The sequence below is a fragment of the Labrus bergylta genome, chromosome 8, assembly GCF_963930695.1.
Source record: "Labrus bergylta chromosome 8, fLabBer1.1, whole genome shotgun sequence".
Taxonomy (NCBI): domain Eukaryota; kingdom Metazoa; phylum Chordata; class Actinopteri; order Labriformes; family Labridae; genus Labrus; species Labrus bergylta.
In genome coordinates this window covers 33,101,300-33,114,737 of record NC_089202.1, presented here as the reverse complement: position 1 = coordinate 33,114,737, position 13,438 = coordinate 33,101,300, and the positions used below count along the sequence as shown (strand labels likewise).

The 13,438-nt window shown below is 47.7% G+C and overlaps 1 protein-coding gene across 1 annotated transcript in view; it reads right to left on the bottom strand.

Annotated features, from left to right (window-relative positions):
- The window catches only part of LOC110005555 (metabotropic glutamate receptor 7), a 97,774-nt gene that overhangs the window by 16,980 nt on the left and 67,356 nt on the right, over window positions 1-13,438 (bottom strand). The window contains exons 3-4 of the mRNA XM_065958047.1: window positions 13,087-13,222; window positions 12,804-12,958 (exon numbers count right to left, since the gene is read on the bottom strand). Coding sequence (XP_065814119.1) covers window positions 12,804-12,958; window positions 13,087-13,222 — 291 coding nt within the window. The remainder of the gene's footprint in view (window positions 1-12,803; window positions 12,959-13,086; window positions 13,223-13,438) is intronic.

The following is a 13,438-nucleotide window of genomic DNA, read 5'->3' as shown; positions in this document are numbered from 1 at the left end:
AGTGTGTTGAGAAATGTCGAGCGTTTTCTAGGTCAGGGGGTTGGGCTGACGGCGTGATGAGTGTCAGGCTGTTGTGACTCGCTGAATCACCACCGTGTCAGAGGGCAGCGAGTGGCGTGAGGCGTTCAGGGTCACAGACAGAGTCTGTTGTCAGCTATTCTGGTTTGTTTTCCAGTTTACAGAAACACGAGGTGTTTGTGTGAGGAGGCTTCATCATGTGTTCTTCAAACGTGCTCATGAGCTTTCTTTGCCCTCTTCTTTGCTTTCAGGCTGAAATCAGGTGAAAAAGTCACACTGTGTGATACTCCATTCAAATTTAATTTGAATTTAATATTTCTTTAAATAAGAGAGAGACTTCATCAGAGATCAGCTGACACCTCTCACTCCTAAACGTCAGCGTGAGGGGGGGAAGGTGACACGATGAGACCATGACGTAATCTTAACGAGCAGAACGTTTCAGGAAGGACGATAAAAAACTAACGACACGCTGGAGAACATCGTTCTATCTGCTCAGTTCTTCTGAGTGTGTGACATCATCACAGAGAGGACGATCTCTGCAGAGAGAGAGACCTTTAAGTTAGTAACTACAAACAGCTGTTACATCACACCGCTCAGCGCCCGCCGTCTTTTGACGAGAGCTCCGCCTTCTTTGTGCGGCCGCTTGGAGTTTTCATCTCAAATATAAAACATGCAGTAAAAAGTAACGGAGCAGAGTCGCTCATACAGGGGGCGTGGTCAACAGCCTGTTGTCATGGAGACAGGACAGACGTGCAGCGTTTTTTATCTCAGCGCTCAAGCTTCAGCCAGCGCCGTGTTCTGACAGCCAGTCCATCACCACACTATCGTTCACCCAGCAACTTGCACCTTTGCTTTGAGCATGTGCACGTTTCTCCCCTTCTGCCCGCTGCCGAGCGCAGACCACAACGCATCACATCTGAAAGACGAGGAAAGAGCCTTTACTGAGGCTCTTCACACTTTGGCCCTCAAACAACAACAAACAACAAACAACAAACAACAAACAACAAACAACAAACACTGGCTGTAAAGTTTTGTGACTCAGTAGAGATTCTGTTTTTAAAGAAGTCTTCTGACACAAAGCCGAGCGGCGTTCAAACTCAGGCCACGTTTACACACCGTGAATTGTTGATATTTGTTGCCAGCAGGTTCATGACGGTGAAAGCTAACGTGCTAACCTCTGTAGCAGGAGGAACATCGTCCTCATGACTTCCTGTTACCGGCGTCGTGACTCCAGCTGGTGACCTTCTAACATCCTTTTCTTCACCGCTGTAGATAATGAAGTTAAACAGCTTCAGATTTCAGAAGGCAGAGCTCGCTGCTCGCCTTCACACAGACGAGGAGTCTTTGTGAACGGAGGTCAACGGCGGGCCGCGGCCGAGCTACAATCGGTTGTGACGTGTGTGCAGAGATCACCGCTGTGCAGCGACCTGCTCTGTTAGCTCGCTCAGCGCCCACCACGTGGCACACTGTGTGTGTGTGTGTGTGTGCGTGTGCGTGTGCGTGTGTGTGTGTGTGTGCGTGTGGCTCTGTGTGTGTGTGTGTGTGTGTGTGTGCGTGTGGCTCTGTGTGTGTGTGTGTGTGTGTGTGTGCGTGTGGCTCTGTGTGTGGTGCGTGTGTGTGTGCGTGTGCGTGTGCGTGTGTGTGTGCGTGCGTGTGGCTCTGTGTGTGTGTGTGTGTGTGTGTGCGTGTGGCTCTGTGTGTGTGTGTGTGTGTGTGTGTGCGTGTGGCTCTGTGTGTGTGTGTGTGTGTGTGTGTGTGTGTGTGTGTGTGTGTGTGTGTGGCTCTGTGTGTGTGTGTGTGTGTGTGTGCGTGTGGCTCTGTGTGTGTGCGTGTGTGTGTGCGTGTGCGTGTGCGTGTGTGTGTGCGTGCGTGTGGCTCTGTGTGTGTGTGTGTGTGTGTGTGCGTGTGGCTCTGTGTGTGTGTGTGTGTGTGTGTGTGCGTGTGGCTCTGTGTGTGTGTGTGTGTGTGTGTGTGTGTGTGTGTGTGTGTGTGCGTGTGGCTCTGTGTGTGTGTGTGTGTGTGTGTGTGTGTGGCTCTGTGTGTGTGTGTGTAAGTTGTTGTTTTCGCCCTCTGAGCAGCTGAAGTCGTGCATGAGAGATAAATGTTCTGGATGTTGCACGGAGCTCTGACTCTGCTCGCCTCTCTGTCTTCTTCTCTTCACACGTTTTTTAATCCAGATCAACTTTCAGGAAGTGAAACACACAGACGGAGTTTCTTTAAATGTTCTGACTCGCTCACAGAGTGTCGTTTAATCTGGTGTAAAGACGAACTTTTGAGACGCGCCGCCATTGTCGCAGCCACCACCATCACCAGATGCAAAACATTTTTCAGCTTCCTGTCTTCCAGACGACCTCGACCCGCTGACAAAGGTACATAGTGCTGAAAACAGGCGAGCGAGGCGCTCTGTGGACGCCATGAGAGAGACGCCATCCTCCCTGTTACAATGTTACAATTCACTTAGCAGATGCTTTTATCCAAAGCGAGTAATACATTCATACACCGCCACCGAAGCAGAGGGAGCAGGACGGGGTTAAATGTCTTGCCCAAGGACACATCGGACATGTTGCTCAGCTGACCTTCGGTTAAGAGGCGACGACTCTATCACAGATTCCCCTGGAGGTTATTGTTCTGTTAGATCGACTCTGACACGACTGAAGGGGAGGAGTTACAGAGTGATGGTCTGAAGGGGAGGAGTTACAGAGTGATGGTCTGAAGGGGAGGAGTTACAGAGTGATGGTCTGAAGGGGAGGAGTTACAGAGTGATGGTCTGAAGGGGAGGAGTTACAGAGTGATGGTCTGAAGGGGAGGAGTTACAGAGTGATGGTCTGAAGGGGGAGGAGTTACAGAGTGATGGTCTGAAGGGGGAGGAGTTACAGAGTGATGGTCTGAAGGGGGAGGAGTTACAGAGTGATGGTCTGAAGGGGGAGGAGTTACAGAGTGATGGTCTGAAGGGGAGGAGTTACAGAGTGATGGTCTGAAGGGGGAGGAGTTACAGAGTGATGGTCTGAAGGGGGAGGAGTTACAGAGTGATGGTCTGAAGGGGAGGAGTTACAGAGTGATGGTCTGAAGGGGGAGGAGTTACAGAGTGATGGTCTGAAGGGGGAGGAGTTACAGAGTGATGGTCTGAAGGGGGAGGAGTTACAGAGTGATGGTCTAAAGGGGGAGGAGTTACAGAGTGGTGGTCTGAAGGGGGAGGAGTTACAGACTGATGGTCTGAAGGGGGAGGAGTTACAGACTGATGGTCTGAAGGGGGAGGAGTTACAGAGTGATGGTCTGAAGGGGGAGGAGTTACAGAGTGATGGTCTGAAGGGGGAGGAGTTACAGAGTGATGGTCTGAAGGGGGAGGAGTTACAGAGTGATGGTTAACCCTTAAGTGACCTCTCTGACCTCGGATCCTGCAGCAGGATCACCTTAAAGACTCTTCAACATTTCAAACGTTCTGAAGAACTAATTAAATCAGAGAAAAGCAGATTGAGTGTGTTTGTCCTCGTGGCAGGAGGTCTGCAGCGCTCACATAACGGTCTCCCCTGCAGGACTCTGAGCCTCATCGTGTTCAGGAGGAGAAGCAGCATCAAGGAGGCGTTTAAAGACTCCAAAGTGCAGGTTAGGTACTTTCTTTATTTTATGATTGAAGGATCAGCTCCGACAAGCTAACAGCTGCAGCCTCGTCTCTTCTTGCTCTTAAATATCGACTCGGTGAAAAGAGACGTAGAGAAGGTGCGTCAGGTAAAGATCCACACATGCTGCTGTTTTCCAGGCGAGCACTTCAGGATCAAAAAGAAGAAGAGCAGGGAAGGGATTCTGCAAAAAGATTACAGTTTGTTTTTTTCAGTGCAGATTTGTTCTCGTTGCTGCAGGGTGAAGTGATTTATCTCTGAGGGAACGCGGTGCAGGTGTAACAGGAAGCAGAACACCTGTGAAGTGCTGAGAGAAAACACACAGAGCGGAGGGATCAGAGCCGCGAACGCCGCGAGCCGAGGAGCTCTCGTTCACAAAACGTCACAAAGAGGTTAAAAATACGAAACACTCAGGAGGAACTTTATCATCCTCTTTGATTTTTAACATAAACTCTAAAAACTCTCTGAATGTTTCCACTGACAGCGCTCCTGATGCTAAGCTAACAGCAGCTAACAGAAGAAGCTGGAGGTCAGAGGTCATTTTAACCTGATGAGGAGTCTGATGACCTGTTAGCTAGGATCAGGACCAGGTCTCGGTCTGATGACCTGTTAGCTAGGATCAGGACCAGGTCTCGGTCTGATGACCTGTTAGCTAGGATCAGGACCAGGTCTCGGTCTGATGACCTGTTAGCTAGGATCAGGACCAGGTCTCAGTCTGATGACCTGTTAGCTAGGATCAGTACCAGGTCCCGGTCTGATGACCTGTTAGCTAGGATCAGTACCAGGTCCCGGTCTGATGACCTGTTAGCTAGGATCAGTACCAGGTCCCAGTCTGATGACCTGTTAGCTAGGATCAGTACCAGGTCTCGGTCTGATGACCTGTTAGCTAGGATCAGGACCAGGTCCCAGTCTGATGACCTGTTAGCTAGGATCAGTACCAGGTCTCGGTCTGATGACCTGTTAGCTAGGATCAGGACCAGGTCCCAGTCTGATGACCTGTTAGCTAGGATCAGTACCAGGTCCCAGTCTGATGACCTGTTAGCTAGGATCAGGACCAGGTCTCAGTCTGATGACCTGTTAGCTAGGATCAGTACCAGGTCCCAGTCTGATGACCTGTTAGCTAGGATCAGGACCAGGTCTCAGTCTGATGACCTGTTAGCTAGGATCAGGACCAGGTCTCAGTCTGATGACCTGTTAGCTAGGATCAGTACCAGGTCCCAGTCTGATGACCTGTTAGCTAGGATCAGGACCAGGTCTCAGTCTGATGACCTGTTAGCTAGGATCAGTACCAGGTCCCAGTCTGATGACCTGTTAGTTAGGATCAGGACCAGGTCTCAGTCTGATGACCTGTTAGCTAGGATCAGTACCAGGTCTCAGTCTGGTGACCTGTTAGGATCAGGACCAGGTCTCAGTCTGATGACCTGTTAGGATCAGTACCAGGTCTCAGTCTGATGACCTGTTAGGATCAGTACCAGGTCTCAGTCTGATGACCTGTTAGCTAGGATCAGTACCAGGTCTCAGTCTGATGACCTGTTAGCTAAGATCAGGACCAGGTCTCAGTCTGATGACCTGTTAGGATCAGTACCAGGTCTCAGTCTGATGACCTGTTAGGATCAGTACCAGGTCTCAGTCTGATGACCTGTTAGCTAGGATCAGTACCAGGTCTCAGTCTGATGACCTGTTAGGATCAGTACCAGGTCTCAGTCTGATGACCTGTTAGCTAGGATCAGGACCAGGTCTCAGTCTGAAACCTGTTAGGATCAGTACCAGGTCTCAGTCTGATGACCTGTTAGCTAAGATCAGGACCAGGTCTCAGTCTGATGACCTGTTAGGATCAGTACCAGGTCTCAGTCTGATGACCTGTTAGGATCAGTACCAGGTCTCAGTCTGATGACCTGTTAGCTAGGATCAGGACCAGGTCTCAGTCTGAAACCTGTTAGGATCAGTACCAGGTCTCAGTCTGATGACCTGTTAGCTAGGATCAGGACCAGGTCTCAGTCTGATGACCTGTTAGGATCAGGACCAGGTCTCAGTCTGATGACCTGTTAGCTAGGATCAGGACCAGGTCTCAGTCTGAAACCTGTTAGGATCAGTACCAGGTCTCAGTCTGATGACCTGTTAGCTAAGATCAGGACCAGGTCTCAGTCTGATGACCTGTTAGGATCAGTACCAGGTCTCAGTCTGATGACCTGTTAGGATCAGTACCAGGTCTCAGTCTGATGACCTGTTAGCTAGGATCAGTACCAGGTCTCAATCTGATGACCTGTTAGCTAGGATCAGTACCAGGTCTCAGTCTGATGACCTGTTAGCTAAGATCAGGACCAGGTCTCAGTCTGATGACCTGTTAGTTAGGATCAGTACCAGGTCTCAGTCTGATGACCTGTTAGCTAAGATCAGTACCAGGTCTCAGTCTGATGACCTGTTAGCTAAGATCAGGACCAGGTCTCAGTCTGATGACCTGTTAGTTAGGATCAGTACCAGGTCTCAGTCTGATGACCTGTTAGCTAAGATCAGTACCAGGTCTCAGTCTGATGACCTGTTAGCTAGGATCAGTACCAGGTCTCAGTCTGATGACCTGTTAGCTAAGATCAGTACCAGGTCTCAGTCTGATGACCTGTTAGTTAGGATCAGTACCAGGTCTCAGTCTGATGACCTGTTAGCTAAGATCAGTACCAGGTCTCAGTCTGATGACCTGTTAGCTAGGATCAGTACCAGGTCTCAGTCTGATGACCTGTTAGGATCAGTACCAGGTCTCAATCTGATGACCTGTTAGCTAGGATCAGGACCAGGTCTCAGTCTGATGACCTGTTAGCTAAGATCAGGACCAGGTCTCAGTCTGATGACCTGTTAGGATCAGTACCAGGTCTCAGTCTGATGACCTGTTAGCTAAGATCAGGACCAGGTCTCAGTCTGATGACCTGTTAGGATCAGTACCAGGTCTCAGTCTGATGACCTGTTAGCTAGGATCAGGACCAGGTCTCAGTCTGATGACCTGTTAGCTAGGATCAGGACCAGGTCTCAGTCTGATGACCTGTTAGGATCAGTACCAGGTCTCAGTCTGATGACCTGTTATCTAGGATCAGGACCAGGTCCCAGTCTGATGACCTGTTAGTTAGGATCAGGACCAGGTCTCAGTCTGATGACCTGTTAGCTAAGATCAGGACCAGGTCTCAGTCTGATGACCTGTTAGGATCAGTACCAGGTCTCAGTCTGATGACCTGTTAGCTAAGATCAGGACCAGGTCTCAGTCTGATGACCTGTTAGGATCAGTACCAGGTCTCAGTCTGATGACCTGTTAGCTAGGATCAGTACCAGGTCTCAGTCTGATGACCTGTTAGCTAGGATCAGTACCAGGTCTCAGTCTGATGACCTGTTAGGATCAGTACCAGGTCTCAATCTGATGACCTGTTAGCTAGGATCAGGACCAGGTCTCAGTCTGATGACCTGTTAGCTAAGATCAGGACCAGGTCTCAGTCTGATGACCTGTTAGGATCAGTACCAGGTCTCAGTCTGATGACCTGTTAGCTAAGATCAGGACCAGGTCTCAGTCTGATGACCTGTTAGGATCAGTACCAGGTCTCAGTCTGATGACCTGTTAGCTAGGATCAGGACCAGGTCTCAGTCTGATGACCTGTTAGCTAGGATCAGGACCAGGTCTCAGTCTGATGACCTGTTAGGATCAGTACCAGGTCTCAGTCTGATGACCTGTTATCTAGGATCAGGACCAGGTCCCAGTCTGATGACCTGTTAGTTAGGATCAGGACCAGGTCTCAGTCTGATGACCTGTTAGCTAAGATCAGGACCAGGTCTCAGTCTGATGACCTGTTAGGATCAGTACCAGGTCTCAGTCTGATGACCTGTTAGCTAGGATCAGGACCAGGTCCCAGTCTGATGACCTGTTAGTTAGGATCAGGACCAGGTCTCAATCTGAAACCTGTTAGGATCAGTACCAGGTCTCAGTCTGATGACCTGTTAGCTAGGATCAGGACCAGGTCCCAGTCTGATGACCTGTTAGCTAGGATCAGGACCAGGTCTCAGTCTGATGACCTGTTAGCTAGGATCAGGACCAGGTCTCAGTCTGATGACCTGTTAGCTAGGATCAGTACCAGGTCTCAGTCTGATGACCTGTTAGCTAGGATCAGGACCAGGTCCCAGTCTGATGACCTGTTAGCTAGGATCAGGACCAGGTCTCAGTCTGGATCAGTACAGACAGACAGTCTGAGACCTCAGAGCGTCTGTCGGGTCGAGCAGCAAACAAAAGGACAAAAGTTGATCAGTGCGTCGTGAATCTCCGCCCTCGGTGGAGAGAAAGTCGTGGAACGCCCTCGGTGGAGAGAAAGTCGTGGAACGCCCTCGGTGGAGAGAAAGTCGTGGAACGCCCTCGGTGGAGAGAAAGTCGTGGAACGCCCTCGGTGGAGACTAACCCTCCGTTGAGAGCTCCGACGAGCGTAGAGACAGGTGATTAAAGATTTATTGGACCAGAGTTACAAGCTTTACCTGCAGCTTTCTGGATTTATGAAAAACTACTGAACACAATGAAATAAATCATCATCCCATCAACAGCAGCGTGTAGACTCTCTGGAGCAGCTGGATTCATGATTCATTCAATATTATTAATATTACACTGAAAACAATCAGCTGACGTCCCCGAGATGTAATATACATATTAACCACTAGGAGCAGTGTAGAGCTGAGGAGGAGGAGAAGGAAGAGGAAGATTAGGAAGAGGAGGAGGAGAAGGAGGAAGAAGAGGAGGAGGAGGAGGAGGAGGAGGAGGAGGAGGAGGAGGAGGAAGAGGAGAGATGGAGGTGTTGTCGGTGTGTAGTCAGCCTCTCTTCTCAGTAAACGCTCCTCGCTCCTCTCTTCAGCCGCTCCTCGCTCCTCTCTTCAGCCGCTCCTCGCTCCTCGCTCCTCTCTTCAGCCGCTCCTCGCTCCTCGCTCCTCTCTTCAGCCGCTCCTCGCTCCTCTCTTCAGCCGCTCCTCGCTCCTCTATTCAGCCGCTCCTCGCTCCTCTCTTCATTCGTTCGCCGCCTGCAGTCAGTCCTCGGGGTTTCAGTCTCTGAAGCGGCGAGGAGAAGTTTGTTTTGACTTTCACACGATTTGTGAAGCGAAGCTCGAAAATGAAAAAGTCTCTCGGGGTCACATGATGCCTTCCTGAGAGGAAGAGGAGTCAGAACAAATCTACTCGCCTCCTCGCTGAGGGAGCAGCGTCTCCTTTAACCCTTTCCTGTCCAAACCGTTCAAACAGAGTTTATAAACAGGAAGTACTAAAGACCGTCCAGAGCGTGCCAGCAGCGCCCAGTCGACTTCTGACGGAGCTCGCTGCAAGCACGTGTGACAAACAGAAATGTGTGTTCACATTATGTGATTTATTTTTGTGTATATTTCAATATGTAAATGTGTAATTGGGAGCATTAGTTCTGTTACTTTGTGTAAAATCTCATTTAGAGTGTGGTTCCAAATTGTGCCACAAGGAGGCGTAACCTCCAGGTGAGACAGCTTAGTGTGCTCGGTAGCCCTCGTCTTCAGACTGACAGAAGCGAGGAAAGGAAACACACCATGTTGCTTTGTCTCATTATTTCCCTGTTATTTACAGGTGAGTAAATGTCACAAATCACATACATGTGGTCTATATATTCTTCTATAGCATGTGGAAGGTAACGCCATCCTTTAGTGTGTGTCAGGATGTGTTTTCAATTTGTTTTGAAGGTTCTTTAGCTATGATGCTCATGAGCACTAGCTTAGCTCATCGCCACGTTCATATATGGACGCCACTGTATGTCTGTCATGACTTGCCCCTAGCTCCCATGCTCTTTTGCTAGTTTTGTAAAACTCCTGCATATCTCTTAAAGTAACCGTGGGTTTATGAAGACTGTTCGTTTTCATATTTTGTACTTCTATTCTTGTATAATGTGTAATGCTAACTCCGCTAGCTTCGCAGTTTCTCTATGGGATTTCCTATGTTATTTGTTAGCATAATGCTAAGAGAGGATTGATCTCCTCCTTTATGAACCTGTATGCAACTGTATTGCATTGATAAGAAGCTCTTAAGTAGCAGAACCAAATTATTTTATATTTGTTTAAAGAATGATAACACACAGAAACATTTATTTTGTAGTTTTGAGAACTTTTGCATGTTATATAAGATGAAGTATAAGTTTATGTAGTTTTGTGGATAAAATGTTGTTTTTGAAGAAAGAAATGAAAACCAAAATACAGTTTAAGTAAAACTGAAATACATAAACATATGTATAAAAATAAAGACTGACAGAAGTGAGGAAAGGAAACACACCACGTTGCTTTGTCTCATTATTTCCCTGTTATTTACAATCTGACAACAGTCCTCCATACGGGGCCTGTTACACACGCTTCAAGCTACACAGGATAGATCGACTCAGACAGGAAGTCAGACAAGGAAACACACAATGTGACTCCTTCAGAAACAGACTCATTAGGGAGCGCGCTGTCGGAGAAAAAACGGTGGAGACATAACCCTGCAGACGTGGATCCTATTGAAACCGCTAGCTATAAGGAAAGTGAGATTCTGGACCGGGTTGTTCTTAAGTAATCCAACACGGTTTAAACCGGGTTGTTGAAGGACAAAGTATAGTTCAGTAGTTAGATCTATAACATGGAGATACACACTCAGCATTAACCTGCAAGAAGGAGCTAGCAATGCTAATGTTAGCCGCTCTGTTCGATTACCTGCAGATCAGTTTGAATAAACTGGGTTTGATTTCACTGCTTCTGAATGTTTTCTTATCTGTAGAAATATTATGTAAGAAAAAATATTATTATTTTCACTCATTGATCCATCTAATCAGGTCCACATGGATCCTGATTCTGGTTCAGCATTTGTTCAGATCTCTGTCTTGTGATCATCTTTCTCATGTTGTCTGAACCTGCCCAGACGGTCATGAAGAATATCTGACAGAACAAACTCTTTCTATCTGATGACGTCGTGCAGGTATCAGAGGGTTAATATCTGATTGTTATGGATCATGTGAACTCAGTGTCTCCTTTTCTCTCTCTCTAGCTCTACCTATCCGCCTCTCTCTCTCTCTCTTTGTTTCTGCAGCACGCCTTCATTAAGCTCGTTTACATTTACTCTCTATGTTCCTTCAGAGGAATGGAGAGTGACCTTTTCAGTTTGTGTCCACAACCTCAGGAAGATCTGAAAGGATTTATTAACAACCACATGGTGTACAGTTGGAGAGGAAAGTAGATGCTGTGTTTGCACAGGAAGCTGATGTGTGAGTAAGCGAGGAGTTTGTGCTCCTCTCGACATGTTTACTACACACAGTAAAACAGGGACACATGCAGGTCTCTGCCTGTCAGGCCGCGCTCAGGGGGAATCCTGTCTTCCCCCTGAAATCCTGAAGTCTTTCAGAGTAAATCCTGCTCCTTTTGATTGATGAGAGGAGACTCGAGGCCGACTCCTGCAGGTTGAGTTTTTGTTCAAAGTGATAATCAGAGTATCGTTTTCTTTTCTTACGTCAGACGTTTCAACTCAGAGGAAAAGACGTCAGGGTTCTGTTTAATCCAGATCATAACACAATCTGTATCTGAATAAAGGTGTCACTGCGCTTTAGCACTGAAGGTCTTTGAGTGTAACTGCATCGCTGTAAAAAACACATAGCGCTGTAAGCTCCTCCCCCTCGTCGACAGCGTGCACCTGCTGACAACCAGAGGACGGAGAAGTCGACCAGAGAAACCAGAGAACCACGACGACTGACGAGGTTCAGGAATATAACAGGATTTAGCTCTGATTTTGGTAGCATCTACAGCCCGTTGTTAGCTAACTGTTAGCATGTGTATTTAACTGTTACCATGGCGACTACAGGCCATGCTTCAATGGCTACATTGAGAGAGGTTCATTTATTACATCATGTGTTGAAGGAGTCAGATGTTGTTCATTTAAACCTTCATTAGTGTGATGTAGGTGTGGTTATAGAAATATCTCAGGTTTTGGGGGAGGGGCCTAATGGAGAATAACAACCTGAGCCTGTGAGGGACAAAACAAGTTTGACTGGAACTATTTAATAATGCAGACAGTTCGGTGTGTGTCGTATCTGCAGGCTGAAGAAATCCACTTGAACATTTAGCCTCTAACAGGTGAACACAGAGCCCGGGGTGTAAACACTCCTGAGATCATAAACGTTCAGTAACAGCTGATGAGAGGAAACATGACGTCTGTTTCCAGCTGTCTGCTGAGAACAACACCACGCTACAGACGGCTGTATTCGTGCTAATGACGCCGTTTAGAGGAAGAGCGCGGCTTGTCGTCTCCAACAAAGACGCTGACAGGGAGATAAACGTGCCTTTGTTGTGCCCGCTCTGTTCACATGAAGATTTCTGACTTCAATGGAAAATGAATCCTTTGTTCTGTTTGTCTGGATACACAAATACGACAGCGAGGTGCGCCGCGGAGGACGCCACAGACGATTTTAATCTTTAAAAATCTTCATGCACAAGATTGAAAGACACAACTATTTACTGAAAATCTGACTAAGACAGGAGCAGGATGAAGATGAAGACTGAAGAAGAGGAGCAGGATGAAGATGAAGACTGAAGAAGAGGAGCAGGATGAAGATGATCAGACTTGTTTTGAATTGGCGCTATAATAATGATTGTACAGTACATGACCTTGTCTATTAATATTTCTCCATTTAAATCAACATCATGCTCAACACCTGATCAAAATCCTGCAGCTTACAAAGCAGCTCTTCATGCAGTGTGAGACACCGTACAGCTCCACACAAACACTCAGGCATTCACAGTCGTACAGAAATAGACAGGAGCTTCCGTTTTCTGCCTCCCACGCTTAAAGTCACTCTCTTGACTACGGCTTTTCCAAATCACACTTCCTGTTTGTCAAAGCCTTCAAACACGTTTTCCTCCAGCAGCTCTCTAAACGTCTCAGGACAGAGAACATGTGTTCTTTATCCTCGTTCATACAGATCTAAGAATCAGATCTATGAAACCCTGCACACACAGCAGAGCAGAAGAAGCTGATGATGATGATGATGATGATGATGATGATAAATCATCCTGCGAGCTTTTGTATCTCAGGAAACCAAGAAGAGCGAGTGAAAATGTTCCCTCTGATGATTTAATTTTTCAGCAGGAGGAGAAATCACCCAGCCGAGCAGAATGTTAAAGACATACCGTTGATGGTGGCTCTCTTCGGCAGGATGGTAATGGCGCCCACAGCGGCGTCCTCCAGCTGGTGGATGGGACTGTTCTTGGCCCCCCAGCTGTCAGAGCCGATCCACATGAAGTGACCCACCTGGTCCGCTCGTTTGCTGGCGTTCAGGATCCCCCTGGAGTCAGAAATCACAGACTCACTGAGTGAAGACTTTAGATGTGGCGGCCTCTAAAACCACTCAATGTTTATAATCATAAAAGTCTTTATTGAGATGAAGTGTGTATGTAGGAGTGAGCGTTTTACCTGATGTCCTCGTCTGAGGCAAACAGGATGACGGCGCGGGCGTACCGCGTGTCGAGCAGCAGGTGGATGATTTTATCAAAGTCGGACGGTTTGTGGTCGTGAGGGATCTTCAGAGACTGAGCGATACAGATCCCACCTGAGGACACACACAAACAGAAATCACTGCATCACACTCCATCCTGCACGGCGAGCTCCAGTGTTTCCTGTAGAGGAAGGTAAAACGAGTTCTTTATCGATCTGATCCTCCCTGACTGGAACCTTTTAGAAACATCTGTAAACGCTTCTTCAAAGAGTTGTTGCGAAAGCTTCAAGCAGCAGAAAAGTTGCTGCAATCACAGAAGAAGAAAGTTCT